The sequence below is a fragment of the Scyliorhinus canicula genome, chromosome 20 (assembly GCF_902713615.1).
Source record: "Scyliorhinus canicula chromosome 20, sScyCan1.1, whole genome shotgun sequence".
NCBI lineage: Eukaryota > Metazoa > Chordata > Chondrichthyes > Carcharhiniformes > Scyliorhinidae > Scyliorhinus > Scyliorhinus canicula.
Window position 1 is genome coordinate 26161194 of NC_052165.1, and position 22920 is coordinate 26184113.

The 22920-nt window shown below is 48.0% G+C and overlaps 1 protein-coding gene across 1 annotated transcript in view; it reads left to right on the forward strand.

The window, feature by feature from the left end:
• The window catches only part of LOC119954863 (carboxypeptidase M-like), an 85208-nt gene that overhangs the window by 43840 nt on the left and 18448 nt on the right, over positions 1 to 22920 (forward strand). Inside the window, exons 5-7 of the mRNA XM_038780458.1 lie at positions 677 to 861; positions 2803 to 2970; positions 22106 to 22258. Of these exons, the coding sequence (XP_038636386.1) occupies positions 677 to 861; positions 2803 to 2970; positions 22106 to 22258 (506 nt within the window). The remainder of the gene's footprint in view (positions 1 to 676; positions 862 to 2802; positions 2971 to 22105; positions 22259 to 22920) is intronic.

Consider the following 22920-nt stretch of genomic DNA (forward strand, 5'->3'; position numbering starts at 1 on the left):
TTGAACTTTTTTTGAATCATTTAACTTTTGAGTCAAATTATATAGCACTGAAATCCTGGTGTACTTTATCGATGGAATATTTGTTTCATTTACATAATCCGTTTGTCTTCAAAATGAGGAAACTTAATTGATGACAATCTTCTCCGCATTCTGACCTATTCTCCATTAGAAATTGTGTCATACTCTTAATATGTGCTTGTCTCAGTAATGGTGACCATGAAACTATTGCTGTAAAAACCCACCTGGTTCACTAATGTCCTTTAGGGAAGGAAATCTGCCAACCTTGTCTTCTATGTGTCTCCAAGCACACAGCAACATGGCTGACTGACATTGCCCTCCGAAATGGCCCAGCAAGCCACTCAGTTCAAGGGCAATTAGGCATGAGAAACAACAGCTGACTTTGCCAATTGCACCCACATTGCATGAAAGAATAAAGAAAACAGAAAATAGCTTTGGATTCTCACCAATGATTTTCATCATCGTAGATAATCATTCTGGGATTTAACATTTTGTGTTTAGGAGCCTCTTGTTGTGGTAATTTTAAGAAACCAAAAGCTCTTAACTGAACGTGTGAAAGATGTTACTTAACCCTACGGTGGATATAGTTTATCCAGAAGAAATCAATCGTGCTGTATTTAACTGAGTGTTGCTTCTAACTTTTGACCCCACTCGCCAGATACAATAAAGAACAGGTCGATTTGAATAGAAACTTTCCTGATGCCTTTGAGAGTAGCACCTCAACAACACAAGTGGAAACCACGGCAGTGATGAACTGGATTCTGAATGAAACTTTTGTTCTGTCCATAAGTTTACATGGAGGGGCTGTTGTAGCCAGTTACCCATATGACAACAAGCAATCAGGTAATGCTGCTGAAACATTTCCTATTTTTTAAGGCTGCATTTGCTGCCAACACATACACAGTTTTGTGTTTCTCTGACACAATTACTGTTTTACAAGCTCATACAGCCCTGATTAATTGGGGCGGCCATCTTTGAGACTGGCACATTGTACAAGACTGAGGATTTCAGAGTACTGACAGTGCTGGGTGGAAATTCATTCAGTATCATAGAATCTCTCTGGTGCAGAAGCAGGCCATTCAGCCCATCGAGTCTGCACCGACCCTTGGAAGGAGTACCCAACCTGCCCTGAGAGTGTCCCGTCCCTCCCCAGCCCACTCCACGACCATATCCTTAACAACCAAGTGACTTGTTCAGCCTCTTCCGAAGTCAGCTGAGAGTTAAACAATGGAGTAGGTCAGCAGTCACATTTATGACGGACTGATTTCCTTCCCTAAATTAGTCAATCAGTTTCGTTATTGCAACAATCCGACATTCAATGGGCACTTTTAACTGATATTTTTCCATAATCTTAAAAGCCAATCAAACTTGCTCTCTGGACAAGTAAATTGATCACTTAGGTCAGAGACACTCTTAACTAAAACTCCCCAGTGTGGAGAAGAATCTCAAATGGCGGCTCTGCCCCCGGTGGGAGAGCCTGTAAAAAGATTCTGCACTTGCTGTTCAAAAGGCTGGGAGGACATTATGGAAACTGAATTCTGCCAGCCATTCAGAAGGAGGAGCAGATCTCTTAAGACCAGAGGAAATAATAACAAGACTAGACCATTCAGCCCTTTGAGCCTGCTCTACCATTGAATAAGATCAGGCTTGATCTTAAAATTCACTATGTTCAAAGGCAGCACGGTGGTGCAGTGGTTAGCACTGCTGCCTCACAGCGCTGAGATCCCAGGTTCGATCCCGGCTCTGGGTCACTGCCTGTGTGGAGCTTGCACATTCCCCCCCCGTGTTTGCATGGGTTTCACCCCCACAAACCCAAAAGATGTTCAGCATAGGTGGATTGGCTACTCTAAATTGCCCCTTAATTTTAAAAAAATGAATTGGGTACTCTAAATTTATTTTTTAAAAATTCACTACGTTCAATTTTCTGCTTTATCTCCGTAATCCTTAATTCCCCTATTGCTTAAAAACCTATCTATCTCGGCCTTGAAAATGTCCACGGACTCGGCCTCCACAGCTTCCTGGGGTAAGGAATTCCAAAGATTCAGCGTTCCGAGAGAAGAAATTCTTCCTCAAATCAGTCCTAAACGAGCACCCTCTTATCCTGCGATGCTGCCCTCTGGTTCTACACTCTGCCCTGAGTGGGAACATCCTCCCAATATTTACCATGTCTAACCGCCTCAGAATCCTTTTATGTTCTTTTTTAAAAAATATAAATTTAGAGTACCCAATTCATTTTTTCCAATTAAGGAGCAATTTAGCGTGGCCAATCCAACTAGCCTACACATCTTTTTGGGTTGGGTGGGCAAAACGCACGCAAACACGGGGAGAATGTGTAAACTCCACATGGACAGTGACCCAGAGCTGGGATCGAACCTGGGACATCAGTGCTGTGAGACAGCAGTGCTAACCACTGCGCCACTGTGCTGCCTTAATCCTTTTATGTTCTTGTTTTATGTTCTTGTCGGGCCAAATCCTGGGAATGTAAAGCAAGATGACTGACAATTGCTTCTGGCTTTGTAAGAACAACTACTTTACTAGTTTCTGTATTTGAACTACCAGATCCAAAATTACAAACTCCCTGATGAGCTGTTGTCTCTTGACGGAGACAGTCAGATGTGCTTTAAATCCACCTTCAATTTGAAAAATGTTTTTGGTTATGCTGCAAAATATTTGCAACCTAATTGCTTAACTTTTACAATGTATCAATGGGCTGAATACGCTCAGTGTGTTTGTTCTTAAAGTTATTCAGCTTCACTACTAAATTTGAGTTTATGTCTGCAAAAGACAAGCAACCTGCAGGCTACAGCAAATGCCCCGATGATGACGTCTTTGTGTATATTGCAAAGAATTACTCGTATAACCATTTAAGCATGTTCAATGGAGATGAATGTGAGAGGACCCCAAATTTCCAGGACGGAATCACCAATGGAGCAGAATGGTATCACTTTTCAGGTAAACTTTATACGGATAGTTTGTGAATTCCCTCTACCTCCCTCCTAGCCTGAAATAAACGCAAAGAACCGTGAAGGAGAATTGTTAGTTTGCAGATTGATAACTGGCTAATTATTGAAGAAATGTTCAAAATTCCTGCTCAATCTCAATGCTGCATCTCTGTCACTTGCAAATTATCCAGAAACAAATCATGTTTTATGATCCGTTCAAATCTGGTTTAGCTCACCAGGCTAAATCGCTGGCTTTTAAAGCAGACCAAGCAGGCCAGCAGCACGGTTCGATTTCCGTACCAGCCTCCCCGGACGGGCGCCGGAATGTGGCGACTAGGGGCTTTTCACAGTAACTTCATTGAAGCCTACTCGTGACAATAAGCGATTTTCATTTCATTTCATTTTCAAATCTTATTCAACTCGGAAGGATTATTTGGTGATTTTCTTTCATTTTGGGCATAAAGACTGTGTGATAAGTTTAGAATTGCAAAGGCTGAAAGGCAATTTGGTTGTGCACAGTGCACTGCTAAGTTTAAATTGATTTCTGGTCCCATTCATCTAATTGATCTGCCCAGGTCCAAGCAGGCACCAGCCAGTTAGCCCAGCATTACCTACCTGGGACCCAGTGTTTCAGTGGTATTGTCACTGAACAGAGACCCAGGGCAGCATCTGGGGTGGGTTCGAATCCCACCATGTCAAACAAAATCTGGAATTAAAAGTTTAATGATGACCATTGCCGGTTGTTGTAAAAACCCATCTGTTTCACTAATGCTGCCATCCTTACCTGATCTGAGGGCAGTATGTGGCGCAGTGGTTAGCACTGGGACTGCAGTGCTGAGGACCCAGGTTTGAATCCTGGCCCTGGGTCACTGTCCGTGTGGAGTTTGCACATTCTCCCTATGTTTGCCTGGGTTTCAACCCCACAACCCAAAGATGTGCAGGTTAGGTAGATTGGCCATGTGGTGATTGTAGATCTGAGTAGATGCAATACAACTGAGCAAGAACTAGAGGGAGCACGGGAGAGCTATATATACACAGGGACAGGAAGTGACGACACACTTCACGGAAGGCAGAACTCGTAGCAGGACACAGAACAGGCAGGCAGCATTTGAGGTAGACATACGTTAAGCTCTGAAGAGAGAACAAATTCACAATAAAGCATCTTCTCCACCTTTGAGACTACGAGCTTTATTAAGACACGAGGAACAACACATGGTACCAAGGGTGGCTTCAGGCGCTTACTTCAGGACAACTCAGCTGCAGATACAGAAAGACCAAAATGGCATGGAAATCTCCTACTGGACATTGGACTTGGGAAGACATCGCTTATTCGAGGATGTGGCTTGGAACCCCACCTCAGCTGGACACGACCGGCAATGTAAGAAATGTCTGGAAAATGTTTAAACAAATGTTCGATTTTTATATCATAGCTAATGATGTAGCAACAGCCTCAGACGAAATTAAAATAGCAATGCTCATCGCAGGACATGAAGCTAGGAAAGTATATAATGGATTTAAATACTCAAAAGATGAAGACAGCAACAACTTACAAACAATACTAAACAAATTTGAAGAGTACTGTAAGGAATTTGAACAGCACGGTATGCTCAGAGGCCAAACTGCACAGAGACTGAGTGATGCAAAACTTAAACAATCACTAAAACAGGAAAGGTTCAGTCAAGAAATCGCGAGTGAAAAGTACAGATCAAAAAGAAGAAATAACTTGAATTTTTCACAAAGCCAAAACGTTGAAATCCAGTACAGATCGAGAGGAAAAGGTAACTTACAACTTTCAGAAAGAAAAAATGCTGAAATCCGTGATAAAATGGCGTCGGAGCACATTTTACAGTCTCGGGCACACAAAGAACAAAAAAACTGCGTCTGCGCATGCGCAGGAAACGGAAGCCGCGCTGCGCAGTTACAATCACCCATTTATCATTCTGCGCATGCGCCAGTCGCGCATGCGCAGTTTAAAAAAGTTCTTGTTGCTGGTCGTTATGCGCATGCGCGGTCTCAAAACATTTTGGTCGCGGATCGTTATGTGGACACAAAACCTCACAGTAAAGGAAGGCCGATTTGCGCATGCGCAATTGATTCCTACGCATGACGTCACGAGCGTCATGACGTCTGAGCATCCGGACCACGTCTACTTAAAAGGGAAATGCCCGATAATTGAAAACAAGATACTTAAAGCGGTAAAACCAAGCTTTCTTGCCTCAGAAGACAAAAAAACGCCTGAACTTAAACCAGTAGTTGAAAACAACTCTCACAACACCCTGGAAAAAGCAGTCTGCATCACCCAAAGTGAAGAGAAGAAAAAGAAATCCGAAACAAAAAAAGATGATTTGGTTTTCGAAGACTACTACTCAGACATGGCTGAGTTATTCAGATATGCAAAAAATGATGAAGACAACGATACCAAATCCGAAGCAAAAAAAGATTATTTGGTTTTCGAAGAATACGACTCAGACATGGCTGAGTTATTCGGATATGCTGATCACAGCATCAGCGACACGGTCGCAAAGCTCAACACGAATCTACTCATGGTAGATGAATCCAACACCATGGTGCCATGGCAGATCGTCGATACATTGGATGACAGCAATACCCAAGAAGAAGACAACGCCACACAGAGAGCACAGAAATCTCCACAGAGAGAGCGATGATAGGCTTCACAGTGAGAGTGATGAAAGATTCCAAAAGGGAAGCAAGCAAACACTCCCTGGCGAACACCATGCATGAACAAGACCATGAAGGTCAAGCCGACGTATCTGAGCAACCGCAAGCAGACTATGAAAGTCTACCAAGCTCACATAATCAAAAAGAAGACAATGTATATCTACCCACTGCATGCAAAAACAGTCACAAGGTGATCACATTCGACATACAGGAGGTACAGGATCACAGCGAGACTGACAGTTCTCAGCTTGTCTGTACAGAAGCACAGAGTAGGGCCACCCAAGAATCCAGTGAGACCACATCAACAGAGATCATGAAGATTTTGACTCCGGAAGAGGAGCACCAAGAGTCCAGAGAGACCGCGTCAAATGGAATTGTGAAGAATTTGACTCCAGAAGAGGAGCACCAAGAAAGCAAAGACGACGAATCAAATCCACTACAAATGACTGATGTCACCAGCATCAATGCAACATCAGATCATTCTCACCATTCTCGAGACGAAACGTTCAATGACTCAAATTATCCACACGGGACACTCATTGAGCATAACAAGAAAAACAAAAGCCAAAAGAAGCACAGCAGAAACGAGAACAACAACAGCAAGAACAAAAGCAACAGGAAGCGCGACAAGAACAACAAAAATCGCAAGAAGCACTGCAGAAACAAGAACAACAGCACCAACAGAAACTACAAGCACAACGACAAAAACTACAAGAAGAACAACAAAACCAACAAGAAGCATAACAAAGATAGCGACAACAACAGACAGAAATGACAAAAACAGCAACAAGAACGACAACGAAAACAACAAAGACAAGAACGACAGAAACAACAGCAATGAAACAACGACTTGTACAAAATGGTACAACTCTGCACATGAAGGACAATGCCACAGCACACTGAAAAACAATGACAAGACTACAAACATGCCATGGGATGACAACGAATCGCACAAACTCACATCTGCTCCAGAACAAGCAAGCACACCAGATTTCAAGGCGGATGACATAATAAATCGATACCACAAGCACAGAAAAAAGTCCATGTCAGTCAACATCAGTGGTTCGACCATGCAAACACCTTGGGATAACGCATTGGGTACTTAAAAGAACAAGAACACCGACAACATTCACCACGTCAACAGAAAATATGTAAAGAAAAAAGGGGGGATGTGGTGATTGTAGATCTGAGTAGATGCAATACAACTGAGCAAGCACTAGAGGGAGCACGGGAGAGCTATATATACACAGTGACAGGAAGTGACGACACACTTCACGGAAGGCAGAACTCGTAGCAGGACACAGGACAGGCAGGCAGCATTTGAGGTAGCTGTAAGTTAAGCTCTGAAGAGAGAACGAATTCACATTAAAGCATCTTCTCCACCTTTGAGACTACAAGCTTTATTAAGACACGAGGAACAACACAGGCCACACTAAATTGCCCATTAATTGGAAAAGAAAAATAATAGCCTACTCTAAATTTATTTTTTAAAATAATCACATTCAGCAAGTGGCTAATGTTCGATGTTAGCTGTGTACCCTTGACAAAGCTCATTTGGTTTGCTACCACATCAGGTATGCAGTCCTCCAGCCTTTTGGCGAGGATCTTGGTCAGTATTTTCACGTCTGCGTTTAACAGCGAGATGGTTCTGTAGGAACCGCATTCTGTCGGGTCTTTGTCTTTCTTAGCTATCAGCGAGATTGAGGCTTGTACTAACGTAGGAGGCAGGGTGGGCCTTGCTAGTGAGTCTATGACAATCTCCCGCAGGTACGGGGCCAGTGCCATCACAAATCTTTTGTGGAAGTCCACCGGGAAATCATCCGGTCCCAGCGCCTTGCCCACCTGCATAGAGCTAATACTCTCCATGACTTCTTCCAGTTCATGCGGTGCTTCCAGACTCTGGGCTGAATTCTCCGCTCCCGGGAAAAATCGTGAAGGCCGTCGTGAACTCGGCCGAGTTTCACGACGGCCTCGGAGGCCGCTCCTCTCAACGTACTCACCCCCACCCAGGGGGCTAGGAGCGGCACTCCGTTATTCTCGGCCGCTGGGCCTTGAGGCGCGCCGAGAATGACTCGACGGCAGCGCCTATGTGACATCAGCCGCGCATGCGCAGGTTGGCCGGCTCCAACCCGCGCATGCGCGGCTGACGTCATGATGGCTGATGGCTCAAAACCGCGCATGCGCGGTGGCCGTCTTCCCCTCCGCTGCCCCGCAAGACGTGGCGGCTTGATCTTGCGGGGTGGCGGAGTGGAAAGAGTGCGTCGCTTTGAGACGCCGGCCCGACGATCGGTGGGTACCGATTGCGGGCCAGTCCCCTCCCGAGCACGGCCGTGGTGCTCACTCCCCTCTCCGCCCCCCACAAGCTTCAAACGGGCCTTTGGCACCCATGTTCACGACGGCAGCGACCGGGTGTGGTTGCTGCCGTCGTGAAACGGTCGTGAATGGCAGGCCGCTCGGCCCATCCGGGTCGGAGAATCGCCGGTCGCCGCGAAAAACGGCGAACGTCGATTCTTCCGAGCGGGGGGTGGGAGAATCGAGGGGGGAACCGGGGGTGTGTGAAATTAGTCGTCCTGCCCTCTCGCCAACTGTTTCCTAGCCTCCCTCTCTTCCCTATCTCTCCGTGCTTTATAAGCTATTATTTCACCTCTGATCGCAGCCTTCAGCGCCTTCCAGAACATGGAGATTGAGACCTTCCCATTATGGTTATTAATAACATACTTGTCTATGGCCTGTGACATTTTCTCGCAGAAGGTCATGAAGACCATGAGGGCTGTGTCCAACCTCCATGGGAGGCATTGGGCACGACCCATCTCCAACCTCACATACATATAGTGTGGAGCCTGGTCAGAGATTATGATTGCGGAATATTCCGCTCTTACTAGCCCTGGAAGCACCAATTTTCCCACTACAAAGAAGTCGATCCATGAATAGACATTATGTACTTGTGAGAAGAAGGAGAATCACCATGGGTCCACTACCCCTATCTGCTCCGTAAATAGGCTGAGTTCTTTTGCCATGTTGGAGGTCTTTCCCGTTTTGGGGTTCGACCTGTCCGTCCGTGGGTCCTGTACACAGTCTTCCCCCATGATCAGTCAGTGTGTGTCTATGTCGGGGATTTCTGCCATGGTCTTCTTTACAAACTCCGCATACACGTTCACCAGGACTAACCGTGCTCCGTGAGAACACTGCTGACCATGACTTACTGTCTCCCCCCTGGGTCTGTAACTGTTCTTGTCACCGTAAACCTGGAGCAGGAGCGGTAGGTCTGTCCCACTCAGCCCTTCCTTACCCACAATCGGTCCTTCTCTCAGGTGCGTCTCTTGGAGGAAGAGTATGTCGGCTTTCATACTTCTCAGGTGGGCCAACACTCTGGATCTTTTCACTGGGTCATTAAGTCCCCCCGACATTCCAGATGACTATTCTGATGGGGAGCAGATGTCCCTCTGCTCCTGCGGGATCAACCATTGGATTACCTGGTAACACGCACAAACAGATTCAAAAACCATTACTTCTCCGCTGTTACCAGACTCCTAAACGACCCTCTTATGGACTGATTAATACTACACTCCTGTATGCTTCACCCGATGCCGATGTCTATGTACTTGCATTGTGTACCTTGTGCTGTCCTATTATGTATTTTCTTTTCTTTTCATGTACTAAATCATCTGTTTGAGCTGGTCGCAGAAAAATATTTGCACTGTACCTTGGTACACATGACAGTAACCAAACCCAATCCACTGGTGGATGCACCTTTGCACTCCAGAGTTTCCTTTTGTTAGGGGCCCATCGAAGATGGCCGTGGGCTCTGTTCCCCCAATGAGATCAGGTCCCTGTGGTCTGAGGTTTCCCTTTGTTTGGGGGGGCACCCAACGTGGCCGCCAACTGTGAGTTCGCCATGACTTCCGTTGGCGGCTACGAAGGAGTAAGTCGCACATTTGGCTCCCGCTTGGGTCAGACTTTTGGACCTTTTCCCCCAATTTTCTACCAGACTTGAATTGAATTGAATTGAATGACAGAGGCAATTGTGTATTGAAATCCCACATCGGTGCATGGAGAGGAGGACTAGGAGTGCTCGTAAAGGCAGAAACAGAAAGACAGAGAAGACTTGGGTTGAAGCTGCAGCGGGAGATAGCATGGCGGAGGACCGGACCTCTGGTTTGTCGACCCAGCGGTCAACGGAGCAGCTGATGCAAGTTATTCAGGAAGGCGTCGCTAAGCAGAAACGAGACTGCTTGGACACGATAAAAGAGTCAATTGAGCGGCTGGAGCTCAGATTGGATGCCCAAGATCGGGCAATCCAGAAGGTAGAGAAGGCGCTGGCTGATCAGGAGGAACATCAAACTGCGGTGGAGTTGGAGGTGGGGATGCTGTGAGACCAGCAGAAGAAGCTCCTGGAGAAGCTGGAGGATCTAGAGAATAGGTCCCGCCGGCAGAACTTGAGGATCGTTGGGCTCCCGGAGGGGTCCGAACGTGCGGACGCTGGGGCATACATGGTGGACATGTTTGAGAAGCTGCTGGGGGATGGGGCATTCTCCCGACCCTTGGAGATGGACATAGCTCACAGAGCACTCGCAAGGAAGTCACGAATGGGAGACTCCCCGAGGGCAAGTGGTGAGATTCCACAGGTACTTGGATAAGGAACGCATTCCACAGTGGACCAAGCAGACACGGAGCTGTAAATGGGACAACAGTATCCTGAGGATCGACCAAGACCTGAGTGCAGAGGTGGCCAGGAGAAGAGTGGGCTTTAACCACATTAGGTCGGCCCTTTTTAAGAAAAAGGTGAAGTTCGGACTGTTGTATCTGGCCCGTCTCTGGGTCACGTACGAGGAACAGCACTTTTATTTGAGTCGCCTGAGGATGTGCTGGACTTGGCGAAAAGGAAAGGACTGGTGGCGGGCTGAGAAATTTCGAACTTCGCTGCAATGTTCATGTTTTTTTAAAAAGTTTCTCATTTTTCGTTTTGTGCAAGCTGTCTAAGGCCCTGTATCGATTTGGGACCAGTGACTGAATGAGTTACGGTTTACATTTATACTGCTGGGGGATGGAGGTGTGCTTGTTTAGAATTTGAATCTCTTACTTGATCTTTGTCAATGTTTTTTTTTCTTCTTCCTGTTTTTCTGTCGGTTAATTGCGTTGGGATTGTTTGTCATTGGAATATGTATGTATGAGAAGGAGGGAGGCTGGGGAGGGAACAATAGTTGGGAGACTTTTCAGCAGCAGGGGTGGGGGCCACCAAGCTAGCTGGGCGGGATAGCTCATGGAAGCGCAGTAGAGGGTGTGCATATGTTAGGTTTATCAAAGGGGTTGAGTTATATTGTGTTGTTACTGGGGGTGGGGGTGAGGGGGGGAAATGTTCTGCTGACGAGGGAGGGACTTGTGCTAAGGGACAGAGACGAGGTTGGGGGCGGAGGCTGCCTGGGGGCGGACGGTGGAGACGCGGAGCACAGGCTGGAGGCTGGCCCAAAAGAGGGGATGGCTGATCGGCGAAGCGGGGGGGGGGGGGGGGGGGGGGGGGGGGGGGGGCAATAAGCCCCCCAACTAGACTGATCACATGGACCGTACAAGGGCTAAATGGGCCGGTCAAGAGGGCACGCGTTTTCACGCATCTGAGGGGACTGAAGGCGGACGTGGTAATGTTGCAGGAGACAATAGAGTAGCTGACCAGATTAGATTGAGGAAAGGCTGGGTCAGTCAGGTCTTTTACTCGGGACTAGATTCAAAGACTAGAGGTGTCGCGATCCTGACCAATAAGCGGGTGGTGTTTGAGGCGGGTAGAATAGTCTTGGATGAATAGTACGATAGTACATAGAAGCAGGATGAGGTACATCTTCCTGAAAGTTGGGTTGCAGGGAGCTGCAACCTGGAATATAAAATTCTGACGATGGTGGAGGTGGTATTAGTAATGTGTATGCGCCAAATTGGGATGATGTGGAGTTTATAACGAGGATGCTGGGGAAGATACCGGACCTGGACTCGCACAAGTTGGTCATGGGAGGGGACTTTAACAGTTATTGACCCTGGTTTAGACTGATCAAACTCAATAACGGGCAGGGTGCCAGCAATGGCAAGGGAACTAAAAGGGTTCATGAACAGATGGGGGGTGGATCCATGGAGATTTGGGCAGCCGAGGGTGAAGGAGTTCTCCTTCAGCTCACAGTGCATAAATTTATTTTTTCTGAGCAGGGCTTTACTGACGGGGTGGTGGACACGGGGTACTCGGTGATCACAATCTCAGACGATGCTCCACACTGGGTTGACCTATAGGTTAGTAAAGACAGTAACCAGTGCCCGCACTGGAGGTTAGATGTGGGACGTTTGGCTGACAAAGGGGTGTGTGAGCAGCTGAGGAAATGTATTCAGAACTACCTGCAGGTCAACGACATGAGGGAAATTTCAGCAGCGGTGGTCTGGGAAGCACTGAAGGCGGTGGTCAGAGGGGAGCTGATCTCGATACTGGCCCACGGGGAGAAGGTGGACAGGGCAGAGACGGACCAACTGGTGAAGGAAATACGACAGATCAACAGGAGATATGCGGATACCCCAGAGGCAGCGCTTTTAAAGGAATTGCGGAGGCTACAGGCGGAGTTCAGCTTGTTAACCACAGGGAGGGCGGTGGAGCACCTGAAAGAGGCGAGGGGGGCGAACTATGAGTATGGAGAGAAGGCCAGCAGAATGCTTGCACAGCAGCTCAGAAAGAGGGAGGCAGCCAGGGAGATAGGGAAAGTAAATAATGGAGATGGGAACCTGGTTGGAGATTCAACAGGGGTGAATAAGGCGTTCAGGATTTTTACAGTAGACTGTGTGGGTCGGAACCCCCACCTGGGCCGGAGGGGATGCAGAACGTCTTAGGGGGTCTGAATTTCCCAAAGTTGGGAGGGTAGCTGGTAGAAGGGCTGGGGGCCCCGATCGGGTTGAAAGTGATAGCGGAGTGTCTGAAGGCCATGCAGTTGGGTAAAGCCCCGGGGCCAGACGGGTACCCAGTGGAGTTTTATAAAATGTTCTCTGGGATATTGGGATCGTTGTTGATGAGGATGTTCAATGAGGCAAGGGAGAGAGGGGTGCTCCTCCTGCCGATGTCACAGGCCACGATTTCGCTGATCCTGAAGCGGGCCAAGAACCCTGAGCTGTGTGGGTCCTGCAGGCCGATATCCTTGTTGAATGTGGAAGCCAAACTGCTGGCCAAAATGTTGTCCTCCAGGATTAGTGATCGGAATGTTATTGTGGAGGACCAGATGGGGTTTGTCAACGTAAATGTAATCATGAAGGTAGGGAGGTGGAGGTAGTGGCCGCAATGGATGCAAAGAAGGCTTTTGATCAGGTAGAATGGGAATATCTGTGGGAGGTTGGGAGGTACTGGGACGCTTCGGATTTGGGCGGGGCTTTATTGACTGGGTCAGGTTGCTGTATCAGGCTCCTGTGGCAAGCGTGTGGACAAATAGGACAACTATTTTAGACTGCACCAGAGGACGAGACAGGGATATCCCCCTCTCCCCACTGTTGTTCGCGTTAGCTATAGAGCCGCTGGCAATTGCTCTGGGAGCCTCAAGGGGCTGGAACGGGCTGGTCTGGGAGGGGGGGGGGGGGGGGGGGGGAGTGGAACACAGAGTCTCGCTTTACGCAGACAACCTGCTTCTGTATGTATCGGACCCAATAGAGGGGATGGAAGAAATCATGAGGATTCTAGGGGAATTTGGCCGGTTTTCGGGGTGTAAGCTAAATATGGGGAAAAATGAGATGTTTGCAGTCCAGGCGAGGGGACAGGAGAGGCGATTGGGGGAGCTGCCGTTTAGATTAGTAGGGAGAAGCTTCAGGTACCTCGGCATTCAAGTGGTGCGGGAATGGGACTGGCTGCATAAATTAAATCTGGCCTGACTAGTAGACCAAATGAAGGACGATTTCCGAAGGTGGGACGCGCTTCCGTTGTCACTAGCTGGGAGGGTGCAGACGATGAAGATGTTGGTCCTCTCGAGATTCCTGTTCGTATTTCAGTGTCTCCCCATTTTTATTCCGCAGTCCTTTTTTAAACAGGTCAACAAAGTGATCACTGGCTTTGTTTGGGCGGGAAAGACCCCGCGAGTAAGGTGATGCTTGAGTGGAGCCGGGGAGAGGGCGGGCTGGCGCTGCCAAACTTCAGTAATTACTATTAGGCGGCAAATATAGCCATGATCAGGAAGTGGGTGTTGGGGTAAGAGTCGGAACTGTGCCTCTGCCATTCCCGCTGGCACGGTACTCCATTAGCCCCTTGGTGGTGGCGGCCCTGAGCGTCTGGGGGAAATTGAGGAGACATGTGGGAGCAGAGGGAGCATCGGTCTGGTCCCCAATCTGTAATAATCACCGGTTTGACCAGGGAAGTATGGATGGGGGGGGGTTCCGGATATGACGGAGAGCAGGGATCGAGAGGATGGGGGATATGTTTTAGAAGGGAGCTTTCTGAGTATGAGGGCGCTGAAGGAGAAGTTTGGGTTGGCGAGGGGAAACAAATTCAGGTACCTGCAGGTGTGGAACTTCCTACGTAAACATATGTCAACCTTCCCCCTTCGACCACCAAGGGGGATTCAGGACAGGGTAGTTTCCAGAGGGTGGATAGGAGAGGGAACATTTATAAGGAACTTATGGGGTCAGAGGAGACGCAGACCGAGGAACTGAAGCGCAAGTGGGAGGAGGAGCTGGGAGGAGAGATAGATGGTCTATGGGAGGATGCGTTGAGTAGAGTCAACGCATCCGCAACATGTGCCAGGCTCAGCCTGATACAATTCAAGGTCATTCACCGGACTCGTATGGCAGCAGCCCGGATGAGCAGATTCTTTGGGGTGGAAGACAGGTGTGCAAAATGTGCGGGAAGACCAGCGAAAAATGTCCGCATGTTCTGGACATGTCCGAAGCTTAGGGGATTTTGGCAGGGGTTTGCAGATGTCACGTCCGCAGTGTTAAAAACAAGGGTGGCGCTGAGTCCAGAGATAGCGATTTTCAGGGTGTTGGAAGACCCGGGAATCCAGGGGGAGAAAGAGGCAGACGTTCTGGCCTTTGCTTCCCTGGTAGCCCGGAGACGGATACTATTAGCTTGGAGGGGCTCAAAGTCCCCGAAGTCGGAGACCTGGCTATCGGGCATGGCTAGCTTTCTCTATTTGGAGAAAATCAAGTTCGCCTTGAGGGGGTCACTGTTAGGGTTTACCCGGAGGTGGCAACCGTTCGTCGACTTCTTTGTGGAACATTAATCGTCAACAGAAGGCGGGGGAGAGGGGGGTGTTAGTTTAGCTTAGAGTAGGGGCAGCACGGTGGCCTAGTGGTTAGTACCACCGCCTCACGGCGCTGAGGTCCCAGGTTCGATCCCGGCTCTGGGTCACTGTCCGTGTGGAGTTTGCACATTCTCCCCGTGTCTGAGTGGGTTTCGCCCCCACAACCCAAAAACGTGCAAGCTAGGTGGATTGGCCACGCTAAATTGCCCCTTAATTGGAAAAATGATTGGGTACACTAAATTAAAAAAAAAAACAGTTTAGCTTAGAGTTAAGGGTTAATAAAGGTGGGACCTGTAGGGAGACGGCTTTTGCACTATGTTTATAGATTCATGAACATTGTTTATTTTGTTGTTGTTGTATTACCAAAAATACCTCAATAAAATGTTTATTTAAAAAAAGCGTGAGTTCTGTGTGGGGGTCGTCTGAGGGTGTGAGAGTGTGAGGGTGTAAGAGTGTGAGGGTCTGACGGTGTGAGGATGTGAGGGTGTGAGGGTGAGAGAATGAGGGTCTGAGGGTGTGAGAATGTGAGGGTGTGTGAGTGTGAGGGTGTGAGAGTGTGAGGGCGTAAGGGTGTGAGAGTGTGAGGATCTGATGGTGTGAGAGTGTGAGGGTGTGTGAGTGAGAGTGTGAGGGTGTGAGAGTGTGAGGGTGTGAGAGAGTGAGAGGGTGTGTGGATGTGATGTGAGGGTGTGAGGGTGTGAGAGTGTGAGGGTGTGAGAGTGTGAGGGTGTGAGAGTGTGAGGATGTGAGGGTGTGAGAGTGTGAGGGTGTGTGAGTGAGAGTGTGAGGATGTGAGGATGTGAGGGTGTGAGAGTGTGAGGGTGTGAGAGAGTGAGAGGGTGTGGATGTGATGTGAGGGTGTGAGAGTGTGAGGATGTAAGGGTGTGAGAGTGTGAGGATCTGATGGTGTGAGAGTGTGAGAGTGTGAGGATGTGAGGGTGTGAGAGTGTGAGGGTGTGAGAGAGTGAGAGGGTGTGTGGATGTGATGTGAGGGTGTGAGGGTGTGAGGGTGTGAGAGTGTGAGGGTGTGAGGGTGTGAGAGTGTGAGGGTGTGAGGGTGTGAGGGTGTGAGGGTGTGAGAGTGTGAGGGTGTGAGAGAGTGAGAGGGTGTGTGGATGTGATGTGAGGGTGTGAGGGTGTGAGGGTGTGAGGGTGTGAGGGTGTGAGGGTGTGAGGGTGTGAGAGTGTGAGGGTGTGAGAGTGTGAGGGTGTGAGGGTGTGAGGGTGTGAGAGTGTGAGAGTGTGAGGATCTGATGGTGTGAGAGTGTGAGGGTGTGTGAGTGAGAGTGTGAGGATGTGAGGGTGTGAGAGTGTGAGGGTGTGAGAGAGTGAGAGGGTGTGGATGTGATGTGAGGGTGTGAGAGTGTGAGGGTGTAAGGGTGTGAGAGTGTGAGGATCTGATGGTGTGAGAGTGTGAGGGTGTGTGAGTGAGAGTGTGAGGGTGTGAGAGTGTGAGGGTGTGAGGGTGTGAGAGAGTGAGGGTGTGAGAGTGTGAGGGTGTGAGGGTGTGAGAGAGTGAGGGTGTGAGAGTGTGAGGGTGTGAGAGTGTGAGGGTGTGAGAGTGTGAGGATCTGATGGTGTGAGAGTGTGAGGGTGTGTGAGTGAGAGTGTGAGGATGTGAGGGTGTGAGAGTGTGAGGGTGTGAGAGAGTGAGAGGGTGTGGATGTGATGTGAGGGTGTGAGGGTGTGAGAGTGTGAGGGTGTGAGGGTGTGAGAGTGTGAGGGTGTGAGAGTGTGAGGGTGTGAGGGTGTGAGGGTGTGAGAGTGTGAGAGTGTGAGGATCTGATGGTGTGAGAGTGTGAGGGTGTGTGAGTGAGAGTGTGAGGATGTGAGAGAGTGAGAGGGTGTGGATGTGATGTGAGGGTGTGAGAGTGTGAGGGTGTAAGGGTGTGAGAGTGTGAGGATCTGATGGTGTGAGAGTGTGAGGGTGTGAGGATGTGAGGGTGTGAGAGTGTGAGGGTGTGAGGGTGTGAGAGAGTGAGGGTGTGAGAGTGTTAGGATGTGAAGATGTGAAGGTGTGAGGATGAGCCCCATATATTGTGTGGTTTCCCTTTGTTCAGGGCCCCTCCAATGTGGTTGCTTGCGGCGCCATTTTGTTCCAAGTCGCCATGTGTGGCCTGTTGTTGTCAGTCTAAAATCCTCCGTCTTTCTTTACCCGCATTTCCCTTGTGGTGTTTTCTCTTTGCCCCCGTCCTCTTTCCCCCCTTCCCCTGTAGCTGTCCCCTCCCTTCTCCCTTCCCCCTTGCGGGGATGCACCACGGCCTCTCCTGCACGCTTCCCGGTGCTAGCTACCCCGCTAGTGTGCTGGCCCCCCTCCCGGGGATAGTTGTGCGTCGTATGATCCCTGGGCTCCCTATAAGCCAGTTAGGAAACTATAAGCCAGTTAGCCTGATCTTTGTCATTGGGCACAGTAAGAAGTCTTACAACACCAGGTTAAAGTCCAACAGGTTTGTTTCAAACACGAGCTTTCGGAGCACGGCTCCTTCTTCAGGTGAATGGAAAGGCTTGTTCCAGAAATGTTTATATAGACACAGTCAGAGATGCCCGGAATGCGAGCACCTGCAGGCAATCAAATCATCAAAGATGCAGAGAGAGAGGTAACTCCAGGTTAAAGAGGTGTGAATTGTCCCAAGCCAGTTCAGTCGGTAGGCCTCTGCAAGTCCAGGCTTGTTGGTGGGGGCCGAATGTAATGCGACATGAATCCCAGATCCCGATTTGTCATTGGGGAAATGCTAGAATCCATTACAGTGCAAAGGAAGTAGCAACCGGATATTTAGGGATTCATAAGACAATCATGCAGGGTCAACATGGTTTTATGAATGGAAAATCATGTTTGACAAGTTTATTAGTGTCCTTCGAGGATGTAATGAGCAGGGTGAATGAAGGGGAAACAGTATATAAGAAGCGGGATTTTCCGCACAGCAGAGGATCAATGGGGGATTCCCATTAAATGTAGCCCTCGCCACTGGGAAACACACGGCGGGAGTGTGCCATCGGCTAGCCCGGAAGATCCCACCACGTGAAGGGCAGAAAGTACATGCAGTAGTATATTTGGATGCTGAAAAATCATTTAGTTACCTCCCCTGTAAACGTTTGATCTTGCATCCACATTCTCTGGTCATTTAGGTAAACTGATCACAAGGATTTTTTTTGAATGAAGGAGAGAGCATTGAATAGTAAACTTGAGTAAACTTGAGATTTATTTATTATGGACCTATTGGGAATGGATAATGTGATGAGTTTGATATTTACTCAGCTTGCTTAAGAAGATGAAAACATCAGAAATAGGAGCAGATGCAGACCATACGGCCACTCTAACCTTCTCCATTCAGTAAGGTCGTGCTGGGTTAGTGCACAAAATGAGAGGTCATTGGATTTGTTTATTGTCACGTGTAGCGAGGTACAGTGAAAAGTATTTTTTTGCGAGCAGCTCAACAGATCATTTACTACATGGGAAGAAAAGGGAATAAAAGAAAATTCATAATAGGGCAACACAAGGTATACAATGTAACTACATAAGCACTGGCATCGGATGAAGCATACAGGGTGCAGTGTTAATGAGGTCAGTCCATAAGAGGATCATTTAGAAGTCTGGGGACAGTGGGGAAGAAGCTGTTTTTGAGTCTGTTCGTATCTCCTGCCCGATGGAAGGAGTTGGGAGAATGAGTAAGCTGGGTGGGAGGGATCTTTGATTATGCTGCCCTGCTTTCCCCAGGCAGCGGGAGCTGTAGATGGAGTCAGTAGATGGGAGGCAGGTTTGTGTGATGGACTGGGCGGTGTTCACGACTCTCTGAAGTTTCTTGCGGTCCTGGGCCAAGCAGTTGCCATACCAGGCTGTGATGCAGCCCGATAGGATGCTTTCTATGGTGCATCTGTAAAAGTTGGTAAGCGTTAATGTGGACATGCCGAATTTCTTTAGTTTCCTGAAGAAGTATAGGTGCTGTTGTGCTTTCTTGGTGGTAGTGTCGACGTGGGTGGATCAGGACAGATTTTTGGAGATGTGCACCCCTAGGAATTTGAAACTGCTAACCATTTCCACCTTGACCCCGTTGATGCTGACAGGGGTGTGTACAGTACTTTGCTTCCTGAAGTTGATGACCAGCTCTTTAGTTTTGCTGGCATTGAGGGAGAGATTGTTGTCGCTACACCATTCCACTAGGTTCTCTATCTCCCTCCTGTATTCTGACTCGTCGTTATTCGAGATCTGGCCCACTATGGTCGCATCGTCAGCAAACTTGTAGAAGGAGTTGGAACCAAGTTTTTCCATGCAGTCGTGTGTGTACAGGGAGTAGAGTAGGGGGCTAAGTATGCAGCCTTGCGGGCCCCGGTATTGAGGACTATTGTGGAGGAGGTGTTGTTGTTCATTCTTACTGATTGTGGTCTGTTGGTCAGAAAGTCAAGGATCCAGTTGCAGAGTGGAGAGCCAAGTCCTAGGTTTTGGAGCTTTGATATGAGCTAGGCTGGGATTATGGTGTTGAAGGCGGAGCTGTAGTCAATAAATAGAAGTCTGATGTAGGAGTCCTTGTTTTCGAGATGCTCTAGGGATGAGTGTAGGGCCAGGGAAATGGCGTCTGATGTGGATCGGTTGCAACAGTACGCGAATTGCAGTGGATCAAGGCGTTCTGAGAGTATGGAGGTGATGCGCTTCATGATCAACCTCTCGAAACACTTCATTACAACTGAAGTCAGGGCAACCGGACGGTAGTCATTGAGGTACATTGCCTGGTTCTTCTTTGGTACCGGTATGATGGTGGTCTTCTTGAAGCAGGTAGGGACCTCAGAGTGGAGTAGGGAAAGGTTAGAGATGTCTATGAATACCACTGCCAGCTGGTCCGCGCAGGCTCTGAGTGCACAACCAAGGATCCCGTCCGGGCCCGTCGCCTTCCGAGGGTTCACTTTCAGGAAGGCCGATCTGACTTCAGAAGCTGTGATGGTGGGTATGGGTGAATTATGGGCTGCTGGGGCAATCGACAGCGGATTGTTGGTTACCTGCTCGAACCGAGCATAGAATGCATTGAGTTAATCGGGGAGGGGTGCGCTGCTGCCAGAGATACTGCTCGCTTCGCTTTGTAGCCCGTTATGTTGTTTAGTCCTTGCCACAACCGCCGAGAGTCTGTCTGTGACTCTAGCTTGGTTTGATATTCTCCCTTGGCATCTCAGATGGCAAGATGTTTGGGGTAGCATATTAGCATGGTTAATGGATTGGTCAACTGACAGAGAGCAGAGTTGGGATAAATGGGTCATTTTCAGGTTGGAAAGCCGTAACTAGTGAAGTGTCACAGTTATCAGTGCTGGGATAATTTGGATAAAGGGGCAGGCTATATTAATGACATGAATGAAGGGACTAACTATTGCCAAATGTGCTGCCTATACAGAGATAGATGGGAAAGCAAGTTGTGAAGAGGATATAGAGTCTGCAAAGGGACGTAGATAGGTTAATGAGTGGGCAAAAAATTTGGCAAATGGAATATAATGTAGGAGAAAATGTGAGGTTATCCACTTTGGTAGGAAGAATTGGAAAACAAAATATTATTTATATGGAGAGAGACTGCAGAAGGTGGGGTAGAGAGGGATCTAGGATGTTCTCTTGAAAAAAAGGTACATTAGGACGGCAGATAGAATGTTGACCTTTTATTACAAGAGGGATGATCTCTAAAAGTAGGAGTTTTGATACAACTAGACAGGGCATTGTTGAGACCATTGTGCACCGTTCTGGTCTCCGTATCTAAGGAGGGATAGACTTCCAGTTCAGAAAGGTTTACCAGTTTGATTTTTGTGATGAAGGAGTTGTCTAACGAGGAAACGTTGAGCAAGTTGGGCCAATACTCATTGGACTTGAGAAGAATAAGAAATCAGGGATGGGATTCCCTGTCCCACCAGCCCCGTTTTCCGGTGTGCTGTGCCCCCGCAGCTGGCCTAAAGTGTTTCCTGTTGTGGCCATCCCACGCCGTCGGGAAACCTGCGGGCATGGGTGCTTTGCCGGTGAAGTGGAGGACCCTGCCGACGGAGAATCCCGCAGCAGATTTTCTAAAGGTTTAAGATTCTGTGCGGTTTAACAAAGTAAGCGCTGAGAGGATGTTTGCCCTCATGACGTGGGGAATCTCGAATTAGGGGCCACCATTCCAGAATAAAGAGGTTGCCCACTTAAGATGAAATGAAAATCGCTTATTGTCACGAGTAGGCTTCAATGAAGTTACTGTGAAAAGCCGCTAGTCGCCACATTCCGGCGCCTGTTCGGGGAGGCTGGTACGGGAATTGAACCGTGCTGCTGGCCTGCCTGGGTCTGCTTTAAAAGTCAGCGATTTAGCCCAGTGTGCTAAACCAGCCCCTGGTGGAGATGGAGATGAGGAATTTCTTCCAAGTGTCTTGAATCGTTGAAATTCTTTACCCCGGAGAATTGGGGAGACTTTCGTTGAATATATTGACGGTTGAGATAGACTGACTTTTGAACTATAGTCGAGGGCTATGGGAACAGGCAGGGGAGAAGACTCGAGTGGCCGTGTGCTTCTTCTTCTTCACCATATTCCCAACAAATTTACTGATTAATACTATTGATTGCTATGTGGGGATCAGCTTTCCTAAATGGCCAGAAAATTGTACAGGGGCAAGGGTTATATCCAGGGCCAATGGTTACAAGGGGCCATGAGAATAAATATAAACTTCCTGAATCCAATTTTGACAGTTGCTAGGTGGTAGTGGGGTGTGGGGGTAGGGGTGTGGGCATCGCAACTGACCTTGAACTTGTCCTCAGCTGGACAACCGGAATACTGGTCAGGAGCAGGAACTCTGGTTAATTATCCGCTCTTTAACCTGGGGGACCTGAGGCCAATTTTAGCAAAGGTTCATATCAGCTAGCTCAACTAAATTTCGGATTTTCTTGCTCTTTATGACTTATTGTCTCCTTGAATTCACTCACCGAAACTCTCTTTTACAAATAAATACTTAGTGATCCTAGTTGAAGGATGGCACTTCTGTCTTTATTGGGGATTATTATTGAGCAGCCAACATATCCATTTACCACTGATGTATTTACAATTGCAGAACTACTTTACCGTTACTATTGATAAGTCCTCAGGATGAAACATGAGCACAAAACATCATTTGCTGGTTTTTAATGTACATTTAAATAAATATTTTTAAGCATACAAAAGACTAAACAAATATTCAAACCATGATTGAACTTGTATTATTAACTACTGAAATCGGTCATTAAACCTTTTCCATTAGGTGGAATGCAAGACTTCAACTACATTTCGGGACAGTGTTTTGAGCTAACTGTAGAGCTGTCGTGTTGTAAAAATCCACCGGAAACATTTTTGATGGAATACTGGAATGAAAATCAGGAGTCGCTGATTAATTTCCTCAAACTTGTTCATCTAGGTATGTGCAAAGTTCTCATCCTATTATTACACATTGGCCCTTCGAGCCTGCTCCGCCATTTATTATGATCATGGCTGATCATCCATCTCAGTAATCTGTTCCTGCTTTCCCCCCATAGTCTTTAATCCTTTTAGCCCCCAACAGCTATATCTAACTAATTGAAATCAATCATACAATGTTTTGGTGTCTACTGCTTTCCGTGGTAGTGAATTCCACTGGCTCACCACTCTCCAGGTTAAGACATTTCTCCTCTTTCTAAATGGTTTACCCCATATCCTCAGACTGCGCCCCCTGGTTCTGTACTTCCGCACCATCGGGAACATCCTGTATCTGTCTAGTCCTGTTAGAATTTTATAGGTTTCTGTGAGATGCCCTCTTCATTCTTCTGAACCCCAGCGAGAACAATCTGAACGTAGTCAATCTCTCCTCGCATGTCAGCCCCGATATCCCAGGAATTAGTCTGGTAAACCTTCACTGCACTCCCTCTATAGCAAGACCATCCTTCTTCAGATAAGGAGACTGTAAGTGCAGACAATATTCCAGGTGTGGTGTCACCAAAGTCCTGTATAATTGCAGCAAGTCATCTCTGCTCCTGCATTCGAATCCTCTCGCTATAAAGGCCACCATACCATTTCCCTTCTTCACCGCCTATTGCACCTGCA